The sequence below is a fragment of the Siphateles boraxobius genome, unplaced genomic scaffold (assembly GCF_051911475.1).
Source record: "Siphateles boraxobius isolate OS27281-9 unplaced genomic scaffold, OSU_SipBor_1 19, whole genome shotgun sequence".
NCBI lineage: Eukaryota > Metazoa > Chordata > Actinopteri > Cypriniformes > Leuciscidae > Siphateles > Siphateles boraxobius.
Genome location: NW_027508799.1, coordinates 21,041,928 through 21,069,494, shown reverse-complemented (window position 1 = coordinate 21,069,494; position 27,567 = coordinate 21,041,928). Strand labels below are relative to the sequence as shown.

The 27,567-nt window shown below is 39.3% G+C and overlaps 1 protein-coding gene across 15 annotated transcripts in view; it reads left to right on the top strand.

Moving 5' to 3' along the window:
• Positions 1-27,567, top strand: part of cacna1c (calcium channel, voltage-dependent, L type, alpha 1C subunit) — a 130,466-nt gene that overhangs the window by 41,108 nt on the left and 61,791 nt on the right. For all 15 annotated transcript variants that reach the window (XM_077234178.1, XM_077234175.1, XM_077234176.1 and 12 more), the window contains exons 2-3: positions 844-1,186; positions 3,636-3,741. In XM_077234178.1, the coding sequence (XP_077090293.1) occupies positions 844-1,186; positions 3,636-3,741 (449 nt within the window). The remainder of the gene's footprint in view (positions 1-843; positions 1,187-3,635; positions 3,742-27,567) is intronic.

Here is a 27,567-nt window from a genome sequence, read left to right as displayed (position 1 = left end):
AAATTGTCAGTTCTGTGGTTTACTGCTGTGATCTCACTCTGTCTCTCATAGCTCTCTCTCTCTCACACACACACACACACACACACACACACACACACACACACACACACACACACACACACACACACACACACACACACACACACACACACACACACACTTCAGTTGGATGGTTGATGGTGTTCCTCTTTGGATTTTACGCTCTTGGACTGCATGGAGACGAGACACAGTCCTGCAGGGCTGCCATGTGTGATGTTTAGAGTGATATCATATGAATACTCTGTTGCTATTAGCCAGTATGATTAAATTAGAGTGCCACAAAACAATTAACATTGTTGATTGATTGGTGTTTCACACCTGAAATTGGTTACCCAGGGGATACAAAATATAAATACAAAGGGTATTAAATCTTGGGTTCCCAGGCTTCGAGATTTCACTCTGTACGTTCGTAAACCCATTTGTGGATGGATTGATGGTCTTATTTGCATATTCACAAGGTTAATAACATAGATTGGACAAGTACAGCATGTGACAAGCACACAAACTGTTTTAATAACTGCTTGTCCTTCTGGCTGTGGGCTTTTTTGTTATAAAATGAATCTGAGTCTGGCACAAGGGTAAATGAATAAAATATTTTATTATCATCATTATTATACATTAAATCCACCATAAAAGGCATTAGAAAAGTTGCCAATTAAATCAACGTATGGTAAAAAAAAAATGAATATGACAAACTTCACAGAACCTAGTGTTTTGTGTAGAAGTTCCTTTTTTGTGTGTGTTTATTCTACTTTAACGCCCCTAATGCGCTCTCATTCACGGTTTCCTTGTCTTCCTCTACAGGCTCCAACTATTCCAGTCCGTCGTTGGCTCCGGTCCCCAATCTGAATGAAGACGAGGGTGTGGGGGGCGGGGGTGGGGTGTTGGGTCTTGCACCTGAACACATTCCCACCCCTGGCGCCCCCCTTAGCTGGCAGGCAGCCATCGACGCGGCACGGCAGGCCAAGCTGATGGGCACCACCGGAGCCCCGATCTCCACCGTGAGCTCCACGCAGCGCAAACGCCAGCACTACACCAAACCCAAGAAACAGGCCAGCACTGCCTCCACACGCCCACCCCGAGCCCTTCTCTGCCTCACTCTTAAAAACCCCATCCGCAGGGCGTGCATCAATATCGTGGAATGGAAGTATCCTTTTCTGAACTCTAAATATCTTTAATATACTACTGTTCAAAGGTTTAGGGTCAGTAAAAAAGTTTAATGTTTTGAAAGAAGTGCCTTTATTTAATCAAAAATAGAGTAAAAACAGTTATATTGTAAAATACTATTACAATCTATAATAATTGTTTTCTATTTTAAAATTGTGCTTAATTCCTGTGATGGCAAATCAGAAGTTTCAGCATTATTACGCCAGTCATCATTGTCACATGATTCTTATTAAATATAAGTCTGATATGCTGATTTGCTGCTCAATAAACATTTCTTATTATTGTCAATGTTGTGCAGCTTAATGTTTTTGTGGAAACTGTAATACGGATGTTTTCAGGATTCTTTGATGACTGGAAAGAAGATAAAGAACATAATTGATTGAATCAGACATCTTTGTTACATTCTTACCTGTGACTTTTGATCAATTTAATGCATCCTTTGCTGAATTTAAGCATTAATTCCTATATTAAAAAAAGTACTGATCCCAAACTTTGAACAGTAGTGTGTATATGTATATCTGTACTGTATCTGACCACATATGTAGTTTGAAAGAGCAAACATGAATATGACAAGCTGGTGAACTGATGCTCAAACTGATGTCACATTAGAGAGCAGCCAATACTTATGAAAGTTCTGTTTTATCTTTAATTTATACATATGTATTCTTGGCAGACACTTTCCTCCCAGAGCGACATCCAAAAAGAGCCTCACATTTACATTGAGTTTATGATGATTGCTTCAGCAGGTAGCAGAGGATACTGTCGTTTTCTGAATGTCATTGTGTGTTACAAATACACTCTGCTCATAAACTCCTAAGAAAAAATGTTTCAGAATAAGCCATGATCTCAGTCATAAATGCATTTTCTCATTAATTCACAAAGGTGCATTTGAATACACTATATGCGGTTATTAATTGCTGTATTATCTGCTTGTTAGAATTACAGATGCGTTATAGCCACGTTATTACACATTACGGGTGTAAATGCAATTCGTTTTGGTTTGCTTTTATAGTTTTTTTGTGTAATAGTGTATAGGTCTCTTTAGATATGATTCCCTCTCCAAATTCCAAAAAGGGTTTAATCAAGATTAGCTTTGAGTTATTTAAATTCTCGCCTCAACTGCCCTTTTACTGGAGACTTTAGGACAGCGTGTTCCCCTGTCCGTTTCCCCTTTCTTCTCTTCCTTTCTTTTTTTCCCCCTCTCTCTTACAGTTTTGTGTAATAATTTCTGCCCACATGAGACAGCGATAGGCCCCCAACCAGGAAAATATGTTAATGAGGATTGATTGGTTGAGTAAAATGCTTCATTCATCAGGAAAAGGAGATCCAGCTCCCATTCACAGTTTCAGCCAAGAACTGATCACATCATCAAAGATTTCCTCATAAATTCACAAACCGGCATGAGGGAACGGCTGAACTGCGGAGACAGTGAAATATTTTCCCTCATTAGTTTCTGTGGGATATTTTATAAAAGTTCATATTTTGCCGGTCCCATCCATATTTGTCTTCAGTCTTGCACACGCTTGACTGGATCTGTATCTCCAGAGACTCCGGAGCCGATCTCTTCTGTCTTTGGCTCTGTTGCCATGCCAACAACTCCTCTCAACAAGCTGAACAGGTCCACGCGTACACACACACACACACACACAAATATTCACCCCTCCCACATTCAAACACAAATGCACACGCATTTTGACCCCTCCTACAAACACGCATTCGGTCATGCACATTTACACTAATAGCAGTCAAGCAGCTTTCATATATAGAAGTGTTATTTATAACATAGTAAGAGCTTTAAAGATAAAGTTCAGTTTGGGTCTGCCTACAATGGTCTGTTTTTACAACCTTAGGGACCTGAACTACTGATCTACAAGCATGTTTATCTAAATGGGTTACAGGGTCTATGGCTCTGTAATTCTGAACTAACCACAGAGAGCCATAACTCAAGGCCCAGACAGCAGATACAAGAGAAACATCCAGAAAAACAAGAACACATCTGTTTCTCCTCAGGACACGTGCCATGCGACTCAACACCCATCTCGGAGAAATCCATTCCTGTAACAAATGATGACACAGTTTGATTGCATTTCCAGCAGAACTGAAAGCCAAACAAACAATTTGGCCAGTGAAAAGAGAGAGAGAGAGAGAGAGAGAGAGAGGGGGAGGAAAAGGGTTGGGGGTTGGGGTGGTGGTGAAGATCGTTGTCTTGATGAAGGCCAGATTTTTGACAAGCTTAGCCGTGCTATTAATGGCAAAGAAAAGAAAAAGATTTGAATGGAGAAAAAAGACAATAGTAGATCTGGACCCTTAGACACTATTGTGTCCAATGTTAAGAGTTAACATGCGCTGTACTGTATGTGTGTGTATTCTCCTTTTGTTTTGTTTATGCACCGGCTCTGATGTAATTTCCTTTAACATTGACTCCTCAGACCGTTTGAAATCATAATTTTGATGACTATTTTTGCAAACTGTGTGGCCTTAGCTGTCTACATCCCTTTCCCTGAGGATGATTCCAACGCAACCAACTCAAACCTGGTAAGCACAAAGTCAAAAATGACCATGTTGATTTGATATTAATGACAATGACGCTGCTCATTATTATAATGTTTATAATTATAATGTTTGTGTTGCTCCTGATGGTAGTGCTGATGAATATGCCAATTGTATTGTGGATGAGTATGGATATATTGGTTGTGATGGTGATGATGATTTTGATGGTTATGTGAGGTGGTGATGGTGGTAATTGTGATTTAATATAATGTGATAATGGTGATAATTTTGTGATGTTGATAGTAGTGATGGTAGATATAGGATAGAGTTAGAGGTGAGGTTGAAAATGATTGGGATTTGGTTATCTGATAGTAATGATGGTGGTGATGATTATTATGGCAATTATAGTAGTATTTAGGATGGTTGTGACAGTGATGTAATTGTGAAGATAAAACTGGTTGTGACTAATTGATAATGGTAATGGTGGTGGAGATGATTGTGGTTGTAATAATGTGATGATGGTAATGTTGATGATAGTGGTGATTTCGCATATGTGATGATGGTGGTGAAAAAAAATGGTGGTGATGGTAATGATGGTGGTGATGATGATTATGCTAATGATAGTAGCAACGAAGATAGTGTTGGTTGTGATGGTGATTGACAATGCTGATGGTAGTGGTGACTGGTGAGGATGACTATGGTGGTGGTGATGTGACGGTAGTGGCGACAATAATAATGGTTGTGACAGTCATGATATTGATGATAGTATGTGATAGTATATTATATTGTGATAATGTGATGATGGAAGTGGTTAGATGGCAGTGATGATATGGTAATGGCTGTAATTATAGTCATGATCAGTGTTAGGGAAAGTTACATCAAAGCTACATGCATTTTAGAACTTATTCTGAATTTTGAAGATCTTGAAGTGCAGATTGCTGAAACTAGAATAGAGAGAGTGGAGCTCTGTAAGCCTGAGAACAGCCTGTGTGCTTCAATGCGCAATGTACAGTACATTCAGTTTGGATGAATGCAGAACGATGGAGTGTGTGGTTAATCTGGATGTTTGGCTGTGGAAAGAGTTCTCAGACCTTTCAGAGTTTCATGCCGTAGCCTGAGTAACACTGATCCATCCACCCATCAGCTTTGAGATCTGAAGCTACATCGTGTTCCTCATCGGGAAAATACATAATGGAAACCTGTAAATGAATGAAAGCATGTGTCTACACTTTTAAGGGTATTCTGCTCATGGCTAAGCAGTGATTGCGCTTGCATTTGCAGGAGCCTTGGTTAATTTAAAATGTATTTTATGAGGCAATGAACTCCACTTCATGAAGCATTTGAGAATGACCTGTCTAAGAAATAACTGTACTATAAAAATAATAGTGGTGTAACGATACCCTCATGTCACAATTCAATACATATCACGATACAATATTATTGCGCTACTCCAAGACATATGGTTAAAGGTTAACAAAAAATTTACTGTTGATTAAAATGCAAAATTTGGTATTACATTGGGGTTTGAAATGAATTGGCTTGGACTTGGTGCTGGTAACCCAATGCACAGGAAAATGGTGACACCGGAATATAAAAAATATTCATGAGTCTGAAGCTGACAATACAGAATTATTTTAGATGAATATGCTTGCACTGACTTGTTGTCACGGATTAGATATATTTAAAATAATGTAGGCCACTTTTTACTGGTAACTAGACATTTAGCATCACCAGGACCCAGAAATATACCTCCATTGCATCATTTAGATTATATTCAACATTATATATAGTAGTTTAATGTAGTACCGATACTAAAACTCTGTAAACTTTTAAATTTTTTCTCACACAGTATTTTTTTACTTTGGCTGAACTATACACAATACAGATTGTCACTGTCCACGACACGTTGCATTTTTTTATTGTGATATATTGTGACATGAAATATTGTTATTCCCCTAATAAATAATTTTAAGTGCCCGTTATTTAAGTATAAAAACACAATATATTTGAAGTTTATTTTAAATATTAAAGTACATACAAATAATATATAGTAGACTATGAGTTTTGAATATTTTAAAAATGTAAGTTGTTGGAAAGTGTACCGTAAGTAGACCCAATTACGTCATTTACAATGCTTCATAGGAGTGGGCTTTTATCGACTTAATTACGTCAATTGCAGTGCTTAATGCGAGTGGGTTTTAACCAAGTTATCATATTTTCATGGTTACAGTGACTTCTCTGATTGGTAAAGCTAGCTCTCCTCACTATTATGGGTAATGTAGTCTTTAGAGGAATTCAGCAAATAAACATGTACGCATTGACTTCTTGGCTCAGAGCTGGTAGGTCTGTCATTTAGCCATCTAAATTTTCAATAAAAAATAATTTCGTTATGGAGAAAATGAACTGGATTTTTACTTCCAGAAGCTGAATGTTGCTCACTATTGGCAGGTTAGAGTGACACAAGTAGAGCTTCCTTCATTTGATGCACCCATCGTCTTATGGGCTATGAATGGAAACTTTTGATGGGTAAAGGTTGTCATGGATATAGTATCCTTGGTGATGGTAAAATGCACAGCTACCGTGGTAACACAGTAACAATGTAGCCAACCTGCAAAGCAGAAGGTGCATTTACTCAGAGACAAAGAACTCTTCATTAACTATCCACTTATCTGTTGCTCCCTTCCACATATAGTATGTTTACGTTTAACCAGATATAAAACTCTCTCCTTTTGGTAATGTTCACAGATTTGAATAGTTCCCATGTGTATCAGCAGGTCTAACACATTCATCTCAGACTTAAAGTTAACGGACAAGCTGCTTTTGTGGCATTTGACTTTGTCTAAAAACATCGTTAGGAACTCATTAGGTTCCTTCTCAAGAAGGAACTTCACACCATTATGTGTTAGGCTTAACAATCCAGATATATGTTAACACTTTTCACATCTGCTTCTTGCACTCCATACAAGAAACATCATTACCTCAGTAGGCTTGTTGCTTGAAAAAGTAGTCGAATAATTGGTCTTAAGAAAACCTGTATAATTAGGTTTTGGGCTTACCTGACCCGGTTTGGACATGGTTTTTTTCTTGTGTGCAAAAACAGCTAGATGGAGTGCAACAGAATGGAATAGAATGCAAGAATCTCAAGCTGGACTATTTTTAACTTGACAATGCTGCCTTAAAAATGCAACACTTATAGAGGGACGCTATGAAACGGTGTGAGATGTGACACAATGGCAAAAGACATTTCTCTTAATGTCTATTGTATGCCTGTAGTGGTGTTACTTTTAAAGCAGAAAAAAATGCAGCATTTCGTTTTATTGTGACTCTCTAACTGCATGCTGTGCTAGTTAAAGCATAACGGCTAAAAAATATCTATAAGAAATCTATAAAAACTCAATAAATTCAATAAACAAATATACATAACGATTAGTCAATCATCCAAACCTTGAGACGAGTATATATGTGGGTGTGTTGAATGTGAGTTTATGGATATTTGATGCATCATTTTCATAAGCTTTTTTAATACCTTTATTAGTTACATTTATTTGAACGCATATAATATGAATATTCACACTGTAAAAAGTGATCAGTTGACTTTAAAAAAAAAGGTGATGAAACCCATTGCCTTAAAATCAAGTAAATAACCTCATGCGTAATTGAAAAAATTATGTTATGTGAACCTGAAATTTATCCAATTATGCTTGAAGTTTATTTAATAATTTAAAGGCAATGGGTTGAATGGGTATAAAATGGCAAAATAGTAAATTGTGACTGAAGGGACAATGTGTGTTGAGTAGGTATATGTTTATAGTGTGTGTATTATGTGTGTGTGAATGTGATTGTATCGAGCAGGATGTGTCTGATTGGTGAGATCTGAAATATAGGCGTTTTTATTTTTAGAGCACTGTGAGAAAACGGCTGTCGCTGATACTCTGGCGACTTGCCAGTTCACATTCTGCCCATTTCATCTACACAAACATCATATTTAGAAGAGATCCATTCTCTCTTCACTGCAATTCACAGCCCACACAACACATGTGCAGTGTACACCCTCTCTTACCCGCAACAGTGAGCCCATGCCATAAAGATGTGCCACGGTGTGTGTAAGAGATATCTGTGTGCAAGGTGTAACGTGTGTGTGGAGTGAGTGGGAAAGGGTCAGAGCTCTGTGGGGACGGTGCAGTATTTTAAGACAGCTAAAAACATCACTAGTGCAGAGAGTGACCCACATACATTTCTTGTTCTCTCTCTCCTTCTCCCTCTTTTTCCATAGTGCCCTCTACCTACTCCACTGAGCACTGCAGCCTAGTGTAGCTTAAACAAGCATATCTCTGTAATGTGCTCTCTGTGACACTACAGAGATGGATGAAGTTGTGTTTTCATCTGTCGTGAGAGAGAGAGAGTGTGTGTGTGTGTGTTGTGAGAGAGAGAGAGAGAGAGAGAGAGTGAGAGTGAGAGAGAATGATCTTCACTGTGATGCTGTGTCAGTGAGTTATGGTCTGTTTCTCTTGCTCTCTCTCATCTTGCTAAATGTTCTCAGTTCTGCTACTGCTGTCACCATGCCTACCAGGAAATTTCCACTCCACTAGATGAGGTCATTGTTAAAGAGCTCACAACTAATTCTCTCTTTCTTTTCTGCCTCTTCTTTTCTTTTTTCTGAGAGAGAGAAGGTTAGAAAAAAAGTAAACCAATTCTCTGATTGTAAACTGATTTATCTTATCATCTGTCTGTTCATCCATCCAGCTGTCTGTCTGTCTCTGTCTGTCATTCTGATTTATTTATTTGTTTTCCATCCATCCATCCATCCATCCATCCATCCATCCATCCGTAATGAAATAATGACATCTAGAGAGGTGTCTGGGCTCTGTGTGTGTAAATATTTGAGCAGTGTCCCATCTATTTGTTCATCTTTAGCACCTGTTGTACCTTTATTGTTTGGATCCATGGCAAGGTCACTTGGTTGTCAAGATTAAATCCATGCACATCTTTAGTATCCGTCTTTGCTTTCTCTGGTTTCTTTTTTAGGTTCTCACTCCTCCATATGAGATATTTGCTGACATTTAAAGCTGTGCACGAATCTGTCCCCGGTGTGTGTTTGTTTAGGGAGGTGGAGTTAAGCTAGCTTTATCTACTAAACAGTCAGAGGTGTTTAAGTTCAAAATAAGCTTTCCTGATGTCACAACAAATCTGTTTTTTTTTGTAGTCTTGTATATGTAGTCTTTACGGTATTACATGTGAATACGAGTTACTTTTTAACAGGAAAATAAATGTTTGGAAAACGCAGTACTGTGTAATTTGGTTTCTGCTGTTCTGAAGTCTCTCGCAGTCAGTGTGTGTCTTTGGGAAGGTGTTGAAGAACAGCATAGCCTAATCCAATTTTTTGTTTTTGTTTTGTTGTAAAATTCCATTATATTGAGCAAATGAAATCTCTGCCGTGTTCATTTTAAAATGATTATGACAAAGCTTTTTAGACTTTCTAAGTCTTAGAAGATCTGAAATGAATCTCATTCAAACATGGAGAATATTTGGATTAAAAATGCACTGGATGGTTGACAACTTGTGGTGCACTTTTTTTTTTAGTGGTGGTACTTTAAAAGTTGTTATATTTGACATATCCCTGTGGTGATGTTTATTTGTTTAATGTCTGCCGAGGGGGCTGGAAGTCCCAATCAGATAACCCACGACTAGTCATTTTCAAAAATATGTGTTTTTGTACATCACAGATTTTTAAGTGGAATAATCTTCTATCTTGGGCAGAGAGGGACAGTGCATGTGTAGACTATATGCATTGTTGCATGGGTCACACATGGCAAATGCAACAGATGTTTACAGAGCATGTGTGAGAGGAAGCTTGATTTATGCCTGTGTGTGTGTGTGTGGGCTGAATTACTTCAATAATAAGCATTTGATCTTTTGCTTCTGTGGTTGTTGTATATATCACTGGGTTCCTGTGTGTCTAGTGTGGCCTCACGCTAAGTCAGGGTGTTCATTTATGGTCAATTTTGAAATTGAAAGGGGGGTGGTGCTGATAAAAGCTGGGAAAAAGGAAAAGACACAAACCACACACACACACAAACACACACACACACACACACACACACACACACACACACACACACACACACACACACACACACACACACACACACACACACACACACACACACACACACACACACACACACACACACACACACACAAACTAAACCGTGTAGAGTTTCTCCCAAATATGCTTACACTTTGAATCTCACCACGAGTGGTGTCGAGTGAAAAAAAACATTATTTTAGTCAACTTCAGATGTTCCTGCCTCATATGATATGTCACTACATGCTGATGTCAGGCTTACTGAAGATGTTCTGTGAAGTCTTGTGCATGTGTATATAAATAAAGTACTTTTTGCCATATTTTCAGATCACACAAATGCTATATTTTAAGGCAGCTCATAGCTTGCTAAGTTTGAGACCGTAGACGATTGCATGTTAGGGGAATATTTAAAAAGTATGTTCTATATAGTATGAATGTGTGTAGTATAAATGTAATCCGGACGTACTACATCCGCCATGTTGTCGTTATCATGTGACCTACCAGCGTCTGTTGCGTCACTTCACTTCCAATCAAAAATCCTCTCTCCCCTGGATAGTTTTCACACACTATGTTGTAGGGAAGTATTTGATTTCGGACGCAGCGTCATTCTCTCTAAACCCCTCCATTCCATGGGCCTACTCTGCTCTAATTGGTCAGACAGCCCTGTCTGTTGTGATTGGTCTTCAGTTTACAGCACGTGTCAGAAACAAAATGCCCATTACCATAAACTGAATTTCAGCTCCAGAGGCTTTTTTTTCAGCTCTTGATACACAGTGATATGAACGATGGACTGAAAACAGCGTCTTCTCAACATATCGACAACATGAACCGAAGTCTTCCAGGACTCATTTACAACTACAGTGTTTATGAGCAGAGGGTGGGACAAAGTAGACATTGTTCACTGGAATTGCTGATGACACGTTCCAGGAGTTCAGAATCAATTATTTTAGGCAATAACTTTATACATTCAAAAACAACTTTATTACATACTGCATAATATGTAATATCCAGAAAAGCATAATTGGGCATTTTAAAGAAATTGTCTGGATTAAGCTCAATCAACAGCATAATATGGCATAATGTTGATTACCACAAAAATTAATTTCCACTTGTCCCTCATTTTGTTAAAAAAAGAAGCAAAAATCTGGGTTACAGTCAGGCAGTATATAAATGGAAGTGACTGGGGCCAGTCTGTTAAAATACTGTCAATAGTATAGCCACAAGAAATTAATAATAGGTGTGAAAAAAACACTTACTAACCTTTTTTAAAGTTATATGCAGTTTTACAAATTTGTCACTATGGCAAGCCATAAACCCTTAAACACCTTTACACCTCAAATAGTTTACAAGTTTTAAAGTACTGTAGATTATTTTATACAATTATTAGCTTTACATTTCTGCTTTAAAAAATCTGCCCCCTTCCGTTGTAAGTGCCTCAAGTTAAAATTATTGTTTAGTAAACCAACATTATACCACAAATGCTAAAGAATATTTAATCTGAAAGCTCATCCCCTCTGCTAACCCATACCTCCCTCTTCCTCATTTACGTCCTCACAATTATGACCCTTAAATAGGAATATATGAATAGTAAATCATAAATGTGTTGTGTTATGTGATTTTGCTCTGCAGATGCATATTTAATGCCAAACACAAAGACATAGAAGCATTATGGGAGCAGTGGGAGGCATTTTTTCAGCCTGAACACAGTACCGTAACAGCATGTGACTAAACGCCCACCTGCGTCAGACCACTGTTTATTAAACATTCGGATCATATGAAATCATATTGACTGCATTGATCGACTTGTCCTGTGGCCAGCAGAACAGCTACATCATCACCGGCGTACCCGAGATCCGTTGGCACGCAACCTGGTACAGTGTGTCCTAAAGAACCAAGGAAGGGAAGTGAACGCCGCCACGAACACAAGCATGTCCTAAACTCACTCACTTACTCATTCACACAGCTCTGGGATTTCAGATTGAGGACGAGCAAGAAAAATCGCTCTCTTTCTCTCATGGCGTTTCTCCTCTCTCCTTACCTTGGCCACAGTTTGTGAAGGGCACTTGGGTAGGTGTTAGGTTGTAATTCAAGCAGGTTAGTGACACATTGCTCCTCACCTCCTCTGAACCTGTCTTACACCTCTCAATCCCTCTTTCTCCTCCTCCTCCTCCTCCTCTTTCTCCTGTTGTCAGTACTCGGGGGAGGTAACCCAGTTTTTGTGGCCGGTAGCTACAAGCTGATGTTCTAATACAAATGATGGCTGAACTATGAATAATGAATCAGCTCCCACTCTTTAAGAGCTCCCTCACTCTCTCTCTCTCTCTCTCTCTCTCTCTCTCTCTCTCTCTCTCTCTCTCTCTCTCTCTCTCTCTCTCTCTCTCTCTCTCTCTCTCTCTCTCTCTCTCTCTCTCTCTCTCTCTCTCTCTCTCTCTACCTCTCTACCTCTCTCTACTCACTCACTAATCAGAATGAGCTCAGAATGACCTTGTCGTCTTCCTTGTCCTCCACCAGTCATGGCCTCAGGGGAAGGGCGAAAAGTCCCTCATTCTGACAGGACTGTTGAATTTTAATCTTGCGACTTGACGTTTGGTCTTGAATCAATGCATTGGGGCAATACTGACTGACGGCGGAGCCGTTATGAACCGGCGGCCCACCATGTTCTTCTGCACAGTGAGCGCGTTGACTCGTAGCTCACCTCACTAAGAGAGATTATGATATTTGCGTACATCCAGGAGTTTGGTAGTAGAGATTTTGATTTTCTGTGACATTATTATGGGTAGCACCCCCCACAGTGAAATCTGATTTGTCCAAAATGCAAACAGCTCTTTATCAACCATCATTTGTTAGTATTGGCTAACAAAATCTCAGAAAATTTTCACTTTTATAAGGACCACTCACTTGAAAATTTTGCAGGTTGATTCATAAATAATGATCTCCAACATGGAACCTCAACATCAGCAAAACAAAGTGCAAAGAGGGCAGTTTTTGGACAGGAGAGGGGCTGTCATATTTGTAAATAGCGGGAAACAGCGCCACAGTGGATGTTGGAGATCACATGACCATGCTAAAATGGATGATGTAGTATGTCTTTATTGTATTCCTACACATGAATAAACAAAATATTTTTACAGCACGCTGTAAAAAAATAAATATGTTGCTTTAACTTAAGAAATTAAAAATTAAAAGTTTGAGTTAATACAATGAAGAAGATTGGTTTAATAAATAGAAACTCAAAATATGATGTTATCTGAACCACATTAATTATCTAAGTTGATTTGACAAAAGCAATAAAGTTGTGATAAACCATGAAAATATTTGTTTACAGTGTATGCGCTTTCAATGTGATCACCTGCACCTGTAGAATGTTCTGGATTCTCCATGTAACTTCAGTTAAAACACAAATCATCAGTGGGCGTGTTAGCTCTGTAAAAAAAAAAAAGTTGCTAGGCAACATGATCAACACTTGTTTTTGAGGATCTTAAGAAAAAATGAGCTTTTAATAGTATAGAGAGAGGGGAGGGTGTAAATAGTAGCAAGGCAAGAGAGAAATGAGGGGTGGGTGGGGTGGTATTTGGGGATGTGGAACAGCTGCATCCTCTTAGCCTGCCAGGGGGGCCGCCCCCCAACAGACACGCACACACACACACCACCTTTGCCCCACGGCCCGAACTATAGTTAGCTGTCTAAGCGCTGCCTAGCAACCACATCCAAAGCAGAATGATGGAGGTTCAGCACGTCCCCCGTACTATCTCCGTCCTTCTTTCTGTGTCATTTTAGTTTTCTCTGCATATTAGTATTCTGGTATGATTTAGGTAGGAATGAGTGAAGTGAAGTTGTGCTGCAATCTAATTGGCTATCACAACATGCTGTCACTTGTGTACTGAGAGCTGATTTGGGTCATGAGCTCAGAAGGGTTTGACAGCAATGAACCAGCTAAGATGTTACCTGTATGCTTCAGCGCATGATATATATCCCATGAAAACACTTTCATCTCATCCATAGGTTTGTGGCAGCCCTGAAGCATGACAAGATGAGATTGTATTCATATGGAAATGTCCTCTTACGCTTTACTAATGAGATATCAGCTCACTCTCCTCCTACTCTCTCTCTCTCTCTCTCTCTCTCTCTCTCTCTCTCTCTCTCTCTCTCTCTCTCTCTCTCTCTCTCTCTCTCTCTCTCTCTCTCTCTCTCTCTCTCTCCCTCTCCCTCTCCCTCTCCCTCTTCCTCTCCAAGGTGTTATCAGTAGGTGATGTGGTTGAGTAAGATGGATCTTGTGGCTGGTGTGTGTGTGTGTGTGGTTCACTTTGTCACACTGTTCTCTCTGCTGTCCATTCCAGTGATGTTTCTACCAACAGCTCATCTTAATTAACAGCTCTTTTTACCTGATTTCCCAGAAGGTTGTAGCATCTTGCGTGGTACACAATACAAAAAGACAGAAACAGAATTGAAAGCATGTCATTCAATTGGTTTTGATATGAATTGCATTTTTTATGTATTTTCATATTGTTAAGAAATGAATACACATATAGGTATACTTTTTTAAATTGATCAAAGGTGTGTTTTTGTTTTGTTTTCACACATTTTAACAGTATACATGACTGTATGATATAATTTAAATGCACAGTACTCCACATACTCCACTCTGATTATGGTTACTGTAATTATTACAGTTAGTGATGCACCGATGGGAAAAGTGTGGCCGATACCGATAACCGATATTAATATTGCTGTTATGGCCGATACCGATATTTACCGATGTCGATATCTCTGTATAGAAAACACATTTTTATGATAATCAAATAAAGAGCTATTTTCCAAAACACTTTTTTTCTTTTGTAATTTATTTTCAGGAATGACTGATATTGGGCACCTTTACCTGTGTGCAAAATATGTCATCAGATTTTCAGAAGAAAAAAATAAATATTTATATAAAAATACATTTTTATAAAGGATACAAGTGTGTCCTGAATTCACACTATGAATAAGCCAACCCTTAGTATTCTCAATAAACATCTAACTCACTTGAGACCAAGTCACTGTATTCTGTGAACATTGTACAACAGTTCAAAACTTTAAAGTACAGTACTGTCCTACTAAGGCAAAAGACCTTAAAGGAGAACTCCGGCGCAAAATGAACCTGGGGTGTAATAACACATCGTCACGAGTCGACTGTTCTCTGGGATTTGTTTTCATGAAAATAGAATGTAACGAGTTTTATCTCTAAAAGCTGTTTAGCTTATAACGCTAGTATATGGGGCATATAATAAGTAAAAAGAGATCGCTAGTTAATACCACTAACAAGGCTAAAAATAGCCCCACACGAACGCGGTAGCTTAATGAGGGTCTCTACATACAAACCGAAGCACTGAGAACTTTGTAAGTGTACAGACAGTTTAATAATAATATACTTTATAAAGACAGTACCATCGCGTATACAGGCAGGAGCTTTGGGAAACAGCCTCGACCAGTCACTTAGCACGGCGTTAGTGGTTCGACTGGTCGAGGCTGTTTCCCAAAGATGGCTCCTGCCTGTACACGCGATGGTACTGTCTTTATAAAGTATATTATTATTATTGAACTGTCTGTTGAACCGGCTGGATGGATGCTTTCTCAAGAAGTACACCGCCCCATCACAGTCAAGACCCGCGCCTTTCCTTCCTGAGCTTCACGAGGAAGTCGCGAAGTCTTGGAACGCCCCTTTCTCAGCCAGGATGCGTACCTCTGTCTCTGCAGCATTCTCCACTGTGGACAGTGCGAAAGATAGAGGGTACCTTTCTCTTCCTCCAGTGGAAGCAGCGGTAGCATCCCATCTCTGCCCGCCCTCTGCTGGACAGCGTGCTTTGACGGCGCTACCCTCGAAAGCCTGCCGAGTGACGTCAGCCATGCACGGTCGCGCTTACACCGCCACCGGGCAAGCTGCGTCAGCGCTGCATACAATGGCTATCTTGCAGATTTTTCCAAGCCGACCTGCTCCGTAAAAGCTGCAGTGGTCAGAACGGGAAAAGCTCCTACACATAAACTGTCTGGAAATGATGGCAGTCGACAATGCGCTACGACGCTTCTGTCCCCAGATAAAGGGTGCAGTGCTGTTTGTGGCTCCGCTCTGGACAAACCAGACTTGGTTCCCAGTCCTGATGCAGCTGACCAGCACTGCCCCGTGGCCAATACCATTGAGGAAAGACCTCCTCTCTCAGGCCAAGGGCTCGATTTGGCATCCTCGCCCGGAACTATGGTCCCTACATTCATGGGCCATCAACGGGTACCCGCTAACCTCCCGGAAGGGAGTGTTAAACACGATCACGCAGGCAAGGGCCCCGTCTACTAGACGGCTCTATTCCTCGAAATGGTCTGTGTTCTCTGCCTGGTGTCAAGCTCAGGGCTTTTCACCCACAGACTGCGGGGTCGCGAAAGTACTCTCCTTCCTTCAAGAGTTGCTGGATAAGGGCAGAACCCCATCCACGCTCAAAGTTTACATGGCGGCCATAGCAACGTTTGCAAAACCTGTGTCTGGCCAGTCACTGGGGAAGAACGACTTAGTCGTGCGATTCCTCAGGGGAGCTCGGAGGCTGAACCCTCCCAGACCTCCTTCAGTCCCGGTGTGGGACCTTTCTACAGTTTTGAAAGTCATGAAAAGTTCCCCGTTCGAGCCAATCCATTTGTCAGACATCAAGCATCTGTCTTTCAAAACGGTGTTTCTTTTGGCTCTCGCTTCAGTGAAGCGCATAGGGGACATACAAGCGCTTTCAGTAAGCGCGTCATGTATGGAGTTTGGGCCTAATGACTCAAAAGTCATACTCAAACCAAGGCACGGGTACGTGCCCAAATCCCTCAACACACCGTTCAGGGCCCATGTTATTTCCATGTGCGCCCTCCCGGTTCATGATGAGGAGAAGGATGCGAGTCTCCTTTGCCCCGTCAGGGCACTGAGAGCTTATGTGTCCCGCTCGTCTGTCTTCAGACAGACCGAGCAGCTCTTCGTTTTGTTTGGTGGACGCTCCAAGGGACTGGCCGCATCAAAACAGAGCCTATCCAGATGGATAGTCGACGCCATAGCGCTGGCTTACACTTCTAAGGGACTGCAGTGTCCTTTGGGTGTCAGAGCGCACTAAACGAGAGGTGTGGCCTCATCGTGGGCGTGGTCTAGTGGGATTACCCTGCAAGATATCTGTGTGGCCCCGGGCTGGGCCTCGCCGTCTACATTTATAAGGTTTTATAACCTAGAGGTTCCCGCCTTACAAGCTAAGCTTCTGTCGGTCTAGAATTTGCGCAAGCCGTCTTGCCTATGTCTGCATGCTGCCGCACAGCGTTTTACATTAATTCAAAATTAAGGATAATTTTTGGCTTCAATATCTCGTGAAAAAGAGGTTTCCCCATAGCGTAAGATATTACGCAGTACTCGTTCCCTCTCTAGAGAGAACCGAGGTTACGTTAGTAACCGAGTACGTTTTCAGTCAGTGGACTGTCATTGACAAGCGAGAGCTAGCATTTTTTTTCAGTTGTAACTTGCATGTAGCGTTGTATTACGGGCTGTGAATTAAGATATCCTACAAGCCTGCTCTAATGCAGCGCTTATTACTAGATAAGTTGTTGATTATGGCTCGAAACGTGTTTGTGTCTAGTTTGTGAAGTAGCATCGCTAGCTAGCCTAAAGGCTACCGCTAGCTATTACTGGATTTAAAAGATTATCTTTTTTATGCACCCGTGTCGTGTGTCATTCTTACCTTGATCATTTTCATTTTCACCATCATGTCCCCCCGAGAGTATGCCATTATTCAGTAATCTAACGGAACTTACATGTGTGTCTGAGGTTATTGCTACATCATAACCCCGTAACTCCAGCGCGACAATACTTTGATGGTCGGTCAGAACAAGGCAGAGTGCGTAACTTGCGCCTCCAGCACCTGCTTCAGCACATTATGTGTGTAATGTATGCGCTCTGCAAAAACAAACATCCCCGCCCCCACATAAGCCTACACACGTGTCAAATACACAGAAATGATTATCGGCCTGTTCACATCGGCCCTATTTTGACATCGGAACAATACCGATGTGTAAAAAATTGACATATCGGCCGATATGATATCGGCGGCCATTATATCGTAATTAGTAGAGTCAATAGTTCCTTCTGGTGGAAGTGTATAAACCATAAAGATGTGCTTTTATTTCTTTGTGTGATCATATATCTTAAACTTACTAAAATGTACTGTCCATATACGGATAACTCACACTACGTAACTCTTAAACTGATCTGTTACTTTTATCTCTTACTATAAATGTATTCACAATATAAACACGTACTCCTAATGTAGTTAAGTCTTGAACGTGCGCGCACACACAGACACACACACACACACACACACACACACACACACACACACACACACACACACACAGACACACACACACACACACACACACACACACACACACACACACACACACACACACACACACACACACACACACACACACCTGTGTATTATGCAGAGATGAATCTGTGGAAAAGACTGCTGAGTGAGGCATCCTTGCCTACTAGTGCTGTTATGTTGAATTATTATTATTCTATATGTCGAGCACGGGTATTAATCAAGCACTGGTCTTAAACAAATACATCTGACTGCAGAAATTACTCCATCAATGAGAACAGCACAGAAACACGCAAACAAAGCATGATCATAATTAGCTGTGGGAGCATTGCTGAACTAAATTGTTTATTTCTTTTGCCATGTTTCTCTGAGTCGGGAGGCAGGTCAGATCTGAAAGTTGAAAAAGGTCACAGTTATGCTCTGAAGTGTCTAAACACGCTTTGATGCAATATAAACATGCCATAGGCATCACACTGAAGTTACCATGGAGGTGTGTGTGTGTAGATTGGAGTTAAAGTGAGTCAGATTAAATTGATGATAATCTGTGAAGCACATCAGCTGTCTTTAATTACAGTGAACTCTTAAATACTCTCTCACACACAAATACACACGTGTGCACACACACACACACACACACACACACACACACACACACACACACACACACACACACACACACACACACACACACACACACACACACACACACACACCCCTAAAATGTCACCAAAGACATGTGACACCTTGCTCAGCACACAAATGATTGAATAAGAGCATGAGGAGACCTGCGAGTGTGCGTATTTGTGTGTGTGTGTGTGTGTGTGTGTGTGTGTGCATGAGGAGACGTGTGTGTACACTGAGCTCCTATGAGTGCAGGAGAGAGAGAGACAGAGAGAGAGAGTAAGCTGGATAAAGCATCAGGCTGATTGATTAGTGTTTTTCAGACAGATGAGCTCTAAGCCTTGGACACACACATAACACATACAGTCCTTGTAGCCTCTCAATCCCTCTATCTCTATACGTTCCTTGCACAATAATTTATTCATCACCGCCCTCAAGATGGCTGAAAAGGATATTTTGTGTCGACTGCCAAAGTGAAATTCTATTTGGCCCACTGTAATTTCCTTTAAATTTTTCCTATCTTTTGTTATCAAGTCAAACCTCTTACTCCCTCATTCTCTATTTTGTTTTGCTTTTATTATATTAATACATGTTTATAAATGTATTATTTGATAAATATTATTTTCAATAATATTAACCAACACATTTTTTTATTTCTAGATTATCAGTAAACTATATTTTTATTATTTTATGAAGAAATTGGGAGTGGGGCCTTAAAAGAACAGCAAAGTAAACGCTCACCTTTTGAGGTGCAAGTCAAAGGAACAAAATTAATGCAAAGAGACTGTAACTGCACACTCACTTAAGCTTAAAAACTTGGAACTTCAGTTGTAAGGATGTTGTTGCTAGGGTATTCTGGCCAATTGCTAGTTGGTTGCTTACTGGCCCGCCACTAAAGGCCAATTCACGCCGCACTGACATATGCCGACAGATGTGGACAATCACAAGATCACAGCACGTCACTTCTCAGACATTTCCTCAACCTTACAAGCACTGATTCAACATGTCCAGACGGCAAAAGGCGAATACAAGCTCGGACAGACGGCAGCAGACTCCGACACAGGTGTAACACACTGATCCGACAAAACCTGACAAAGTGTCTGTTGCTGTCTGTCAGTGCAGTGTGAATTGGCCTTTAAGGTTTTGTCATATTCTATGGTGTTTGCAGAATTTTCGCAGATGAAGTCCAGGCATTTCAAACAGAATCCATGCAATCTCCTTGTGTGCTGACCAACAGAAAGCTGCTTGATTTGAAAGTGACTTCTGTGTGACTTCTGTGTGAGCTATGTTTTATACATCACTGCACTATTGACAATGGGCCTTTTGCTCACAAAATGTCATCAAAAAATTGTCTGCAATTTAAGTTGGGTGAGAATTTTAAGTCTGATCTCCTAATATCTTGAATATAAATAGATCACCTCAAATAGATCACCTCTCCTTAAAAAAAAGAAGCAGCATGATTTCATGTATCCTTCATGTCCATAGGGTTTGGGATTTGTTTCTTTGGTCATGCTGCAAATGTTTTACACTGTTACAATGTCATATTTAGAGCTTTTTGTGTCTATGAGTGTGTGAGGCTCAGTATAATGTGACCATGTTTCTCATTATTCCAGTTGTGTGTATGGACAGGAAGCTGTGTTTGTGTGTGTGTGTGTGTGTGTGTGTGTGTGTGTGTGTGTGTGTGTGTGTGTGTGTGTGTGTGTGTGTGTGTGTGTGTGTGTGTGTGTGTGTGTGTGTGTGTGTGTGTGTGTGTGTGTGTGTGTGTGTGTGTGTGTGTGTGTGTGTGTGTGTGTGTGTGTCTGAGAGAGAGAGTCACCTTGTACTGAGGAACAGAGATGCCCATAGACCCTCGTATATTGCCATCATCCCTCACAAACTTAATTACACTCACACACACACATTTGCCAAGCTGTTCCATGTTTTATGGTGTCCGTGCCATTGGATGCTCCTCTATCCTGTAATGTCTCTTGCTCCCTCTTTCTCTCTCAGACAGAATGAATCACTCATGCTCTCATCCTTCAGTATCAGTAAATCAATCGCAGTGAATGAATGCACATCCTTCACCTCAGAGAGTGAATGATTTTTTTCTTTCTTATTTTGCATCATTTCATATAAATGTTGTCTTAGCCAATAGTTCTTTGGCAAACAAATATGTACATTGAAAGAGAGAGAGAGAATTCTACCTGGTAACCCTAATGCCAGGCTGCTGGCATCACTGCAGGCAGTGTCAGTGTGTGTGTGTGTGTGTGTGTGTGTGTGTGTGTGTGTGTGTGTGTGTGTGTGTGTGTGTGTGTTCTGTTCTTTGCTCTCTTTACACTGGAAGCATGACACAGCATTCACATCCTCTTTTTTACTTTCGTGACATTAAATGCAGGGTATTCAAAGAGAAAAAAATGTAGGATTTGATTTGATCATCTTAATCAGGAAGTTATTGGATTGTGGAAAACCCTCTCCAAATGACAGGTAGTTTGAGAGGAGGGACTGAAAAAATATGAGGCCTTGGTGACATCAGCTGACAAGGAAAGTGGTTTTAGAGCCTGATCAGGTTATTACATTTGTTGAAAGATTATGCAGGCAAGGATTTATGTTTGTTTGTTTGTTTGTTTGTTTGTTTGTTTGTTTGTTTGATCTATTGTAAGTCACTTTGGATAAAAGTTTCTGCTGAATGCATAGATGTAAATATTTGTTTGTTTGTTTGTTTCCTCTATTACAAGTCACTTCGGATAAAAGTTTCTGCTTAATGCATAGATGTAAATGTTTGCTTGTTTATTTTCGCTATTGCAATTCATTTTGGAAAAAAATGTCTGCTAAATGCATGGATTCAAATGTTTGTTTGTTTGTTCGTTTCCTCTGTTACAAATCACCGTGGATAAAAGTGTCTGCTAAATGCATGGATGTAAATGTTTTTTTGTTTTCTGTTTTTGTTAATTTCCGCTATTGCAATTCATTTTGGATAAAAGTGTCTGCTAAAAGCATGGATGTACATGTTTGTTTGTTTGTACATTCTGCTATTACAAGTCACTTTGGATAAGTTTCTGCTAAATGCATGGATGTAAATGTTTGTTTGTTTGTTTGTTTGTTTGTTTGTTTGTTTCCTCTATTGCAAGTCACTTTGCATAAAAGTATCTGCTAAATGCATGAATGTAAGCGTAAATGTTTATTTGTTGGTTGGTTTTATCTATTGTAAGTCACGTTGGATAAAAGAGTCTGCTAAATGCATAAATGTCATTTTTTTATGGAATAATATGCAGCTAATAATCATTCTCTATTAGACCAGGATTGTGTATTATGAAAGTCAGTGGGCTTATTTTTAATTTTTATTTATTTATTTATTTATTTATTTATTGGTTGGACTTTTAATAATTCCTGACATTTCACATCATGATCCTTCCAGCATGTCTTCAGGAAGTTTCATCATATTTCAAAAATGTATTTCATATTTCAGCACATTTCAAAAATGCTAAAGTTAAATTTTCAATGGGCTTATGATAATATTAAAGAGTGATGACAATGACTCAGCAATATTGATTTTATTGAAAAAGAGATCACCCTCAAAAAAGAAGCCATGAATCATGTCAGGGTGATGTAATTACAATCGTTTCTCAACAACTCGCTTGGTTCTTGCGTGCATGTTGGCACATGGTGGCAAATCTTTTTTTATTATTCAATTTTGATGAAAACTTCATGAGTTTTCTCTACATTTATGTAACGTCTCCCAGTTTAAGGTGCATTCATGTTGACAGCGATTTAACCACCGGAGGTTGCCAAGTGTCTGTGTGGCTGGTTGCTAGTAGGCGTTGCATCTCGACTGCTGCATCAGGAGGTGGATCACATGTCCTCTACTGTGTCTTCCTTCCCATTGGTGTTCGCTGCATTGCATCACTGCTCATTTGCCTAAAGTTTAACTCTGGTTTACATGGTCTGTGTTATCTCACATCAGCAACTCTCATGGAAAAGGAATGACTTCCGGTTGTCGTTGCAAATTGTTGTCAGTGTGAAAAGCCTCTTTAGAGAGTTTCTGTTTTTGATTCACCTGCCACACGGCATTCATGCGCTCGCTTGCCTCTTCCCAAAGCAAATCTTTTCTCCTCTCAGTAACTGAACTGCGTATTCGCTTTCTCTCTCTCTCACGACACCACCCACTACCTACAGTTTTAGTCCATCATAACCCACAACTGGTGTGTGTGTATTTGTATGTGTGTAGTTAAAGCATGGCTCTGTTTTTCAGCCATCTGTTATGGAGTTCACAAACTGTTTTTATTGCTGGTCATCCTGTTATAAAGCTCAGCGGACACACACACACACACACACACACACACACACACACACACACACACACACACACACACACACACACACACACACACACACACACACACACACACACACAGGTGTATTTAGTTGTACAGTTGTCATTTACTACATTTCAAGTAGCGTGAGTTACGTAATCAGATTACTTTTTTCAAGTAACAAGTAAAGTAACGCATTACTTTTACAGTTACTTTTACGCATAACGTAACAGTTACTTTTTCAAATAAGTAATGCAAGTTACTTTGTTTTTCCTTTTTCTATGGTTGGCACCTCTTCTGTCACGTCATGTTAAGAGAAATTGGGAGTAAGTGCAAAGGAGCTGTGTGCGCTGTGTGAACATGATGCTTATTGTAGTTCTAAACTAAATGTGAGCAATGCATTTTGTCAGACTGTTTTAGGTACATCCAATCAAATCAGTGTAGTTCTTCATAGTCTGAACAGCTAAAACAACATGAATTCTGAATTAATTATATACGAAAGTTGACCCACATTCTTAAAAATAAAGCATGTTTATTAGCATCTATGGTTCCATGAAGAACCTTTGACATCTATAAAACTTTAAAAAAAAAAGTTTTTCTTTATAGTGAAAAAGGTTCTTAGAATGAAAAAAAAAACAGTTATTCACGCTAGGAAAATAAAGGTGTTTTTCTTTGGTGAACCCTAAATGCACTGAAAAAAAACAACGTTGATATAAATGTAACCTCATTGGTTCTTGTGGAATCTCAAACGTGCAAGAATTAACCTCGTTGGTTCTTGCGGAAGCTCAAACGTGCTGCGTAACACATGAACCTCATTGGTTCTTGCTGAAGCTCAAACCTGTTGCGTAACACGAATAAACTTCATTAGTTCTTGCGGAAGCTCAAACGTGCTGCGTAACTCAAGAATGAACCTCATTGGTTCTTGCTGAAGGTCAATCGTGTTACGTAACACGAGAATGAACTTCATTAGTTCTTGCGGAAGTTTAAACGTGCTGCGTAACACAAGAATGAACATCATTAGTTCTTGCTGAAGCTCAAACGTGATGCGTAACATGAGAATGAACCTCATTGGTTCTTGCTGAAGCTCAAACGTGCAGCGTAACACGAGAATGAACTTCATTAGTTCTTGCGGAAGTTTAAACGTGCTGCGTAACAAGAATGAAAATCATTAGTTCTTGCTGAAGCTCAAACGTGATGCGTAACACGAGAATGAACCTCATTGGTTCTTGCTGAAGCTCAAACGTGCTGCGTAACAAGAATGAACATCATTAGTTCTTGCTGAAGCTCAAACGTGATGCGTAACACGAGAATGAACCTCATTGGTTCTTGCTGAAGCTCAAACGTGCTGCGTAACAAGAATGAACATCATTGGTTCTTGCTGAAGCTCAAACGTGCTGCGTAACGAGAATGAACTTCATTAGTTCTTGCTGAAGCTCAAACGTGCTGCGTAACGCGAGAATGAACTTCATTAGTTCTTGCGGAAGTTTAAACGTGCTGCGTAACAAGAATGAACATCATTAGTTCTTGCTGAAGCTCAAACGTTATGCGTAACAAGAATGAACCTCATTGGTTCTTGCGGAATCTCAAACGTGCTGCGTAACACAAGAATTAACTTCATTAGTTCTTGCGGAAGCTCAAACGTGCTGATTAACATGAGAATGAACCTCATTAGCTCTTTTCAGTATTATTTTTTTTCAGCATTGACAAAAATAAAACCACTTCTGCTGAACTTGTTGACTTACATGCTTGATTTTCAGTCATAATTTCTTCAACAAACAATGGCCTTTGAATCTAGAAGCAACGTGGTCAGGTGGTGTAACTGGTTTTTGTCAATTGGTATAACCAGTATTTTTAATAAAAAGATAATTATATACAGGAAAATGAATGTGGAATAAAATTTTATAATTTAGTTTACTGTAATAATATGGTTATTAACGATTTTTACATAATTTGTCAAAGGGTGTTTTCAGCATATGTCCTGCCAAATACTGCAAAAACACATTAAAAATTACATTTAGAGATAACTCTAATAAAATCTATTTCCGTGTGATATATTAAAATTAAGTATTTATTTCTAGATGTACACTTACATGCCATCCAGGTGGATAAAATATTTAATATTTCTCATTCTTTGGCAGTTACACCATTTGACACATTCAGGTACATACAGTCTTAACTTTCGTAGAAAATGGTGCAAATTTCATTTTTAATTACATAAAATCAACATAAATACACTATGTACATTTTAACATACCTGATGCATGCTTTTAAAAGTTTTTACAAGATTTTCGAATTTCTCATCTTGACGAACCTTATTTATCACTGACCCATTTACGCTTTCATTTCTACACACTTGAATTGAGTACTAATACAGAATTTACTTCGGTTTTTTAATTCATGCCTTAACTAACTTTTTCTATAAAATTGTTTTTTTCTGTAGTATTTACTTCACTACAAAATCTTTTTTATCAGTGTGGTATGGCATCGCTGTGAAACCCCCCTTTGGAAGCTTTATGTTATGTTTCATTCACTAAATGGTGAAAGAGTGAGAGGCTTCAGACACAGTACATGAAAGTGTAAGTAGTAGAGCATTTTCTCTGATGCTTATATATGTCATGAATGGATGTCTCTCTTTGCCTCCTGCCATTGTTCTTAATTTATCTATTGCTTTGACAACTAATGCAGTAAATATAATGAATTCACTTCCTTATGATTTGATTACTTTGCATTATTTCAGTATTTAGTTTGTTATTCCCTCAAAATAGTCTTACTATTAGAAGCAATACCCAGCTAAGAAAGTGCGTGTAGAGCAGGGGTGCCCAATCCTGCTCCTGCCGATCGGCTGTCCTGCACAGTTCATCTCCAACCCTAATCAAACACACAAGCAACCAATTAAGGTCTTCAAGATCACTTGAAAATTAAAGGCAGGTGTGTTTGATTAGGGTTGGAGATGAACTAAGCAGGACAGTCGATCGGCAGGAGCAGGATTGGGCACCCCTGGTGTAGAGGTTGACCTGTACTTGTGAGGACCAAGTTAATATTTTTAACTTAGTATGAAAACTGTGGCGTCTAGTGATCTTCATGAATATACCTTCAAAAGTGTGTGTGTGTGTGTGCGCGCGCGCGTCTTTCTAGTACGCAAGTATGCTGTTGTATGTGACCTCTGAATCTTGAGCTTTTGGGAAAAGGCCGGAAATGAACTGCCACAATTAGAAAGGCTAATTTAGCCATGACACTTCAAAGGCCCAGATTCCTCCTTTCTCTACTTCTTCTCTCTGCCTCTCTTTCTCTTTATTTCTTTCCCCCCTCCTGGTGTGTGTGTCTACTGTACATAAGTATGCATGTAGGTTGTGTTTATGTAAATGATTTTGTATGAGCTAATTATTTGTTTGTGCATGTTTCTGTGAAGTATAGCTCCTGTGTTTTTATTAGCTAATTAAGACCCTTATACATCATCCAGACACCAGTTAAATGTTCAGGAATTTGATTATTTGTGGCTATTTCTATACTGAGGCATTCATAGGACACACGCACGTTGGAGAGGTGAAAGAGGAAAGAAGAGCTAGAAAGAGGCTGACCTACTTTAGGGGGCTGGATTCTGGTAACACACACCTCTCAGAGAGTATGAAGGGAAGAGAGATGGGAGTGTGTGGCAGCTGAATAAGAGATTTTGGGTGACACATGCTCTCAGACGCCACCTAGTGACTCGAGTAAATTACCTTACAGTGCTAAATGTATTTCTAACTGTTTACATAAATTCATTTTCTTTTTTATCTTACTTATAGAGTATACAGTAAAACTATTGAATGATTTAATGTAGAAGAAATATGTATTATATGTTCTATATTTGTACACCTTGTCATTAGCTGATCTCTTTTAAACATTGGAGGGAATATTTGTTTTTAATGACCTTACAAGTTCGATTGAACAATCAAAAAATGAGAAAAATATATTTTAATTATAAGGGAAAAAACCAAAACACTAAACTTGGTTGAGGTTTTCATCTGACAAAATATTTTGGCAAAAAGGCACACTACAGCTACAGGTTTTATTTTATTATGCAAAAAAGAAAAGCAAAACGCTCACAGGAAAAACCATACATTTATCAGTTATTAATATTTAGTTGGTTCTAGTGAACTAACATGAACGAAAAAATGAAAAAGCGCATTGGGAAAGCGCATATGTTTTTTTTAACTGATTTTCTTTTTCTGATTTTTCTTTAACGGAATTTCTTTAAAATGACAGTCCGGCCAAAAATATGTCTGCAAAATTTGGCATGTTTCATTGAGTTATCCCAAATAAAACAATTGACTCAGAGCACAACAATGCAATATGGTTGCAAAATCTTTTAAAGTTTAATAACATTTGAATAAAAGGTGAAGATTTCCTTGGCCGGACATCACTGGCCACTACTGTATGTATTTACATGTATAACTAAATATATCTTTTGACGGTCTTATCCACTTTAATCACAAATCACTGGTCAGGAAATTAGCAAGAATTACACAAA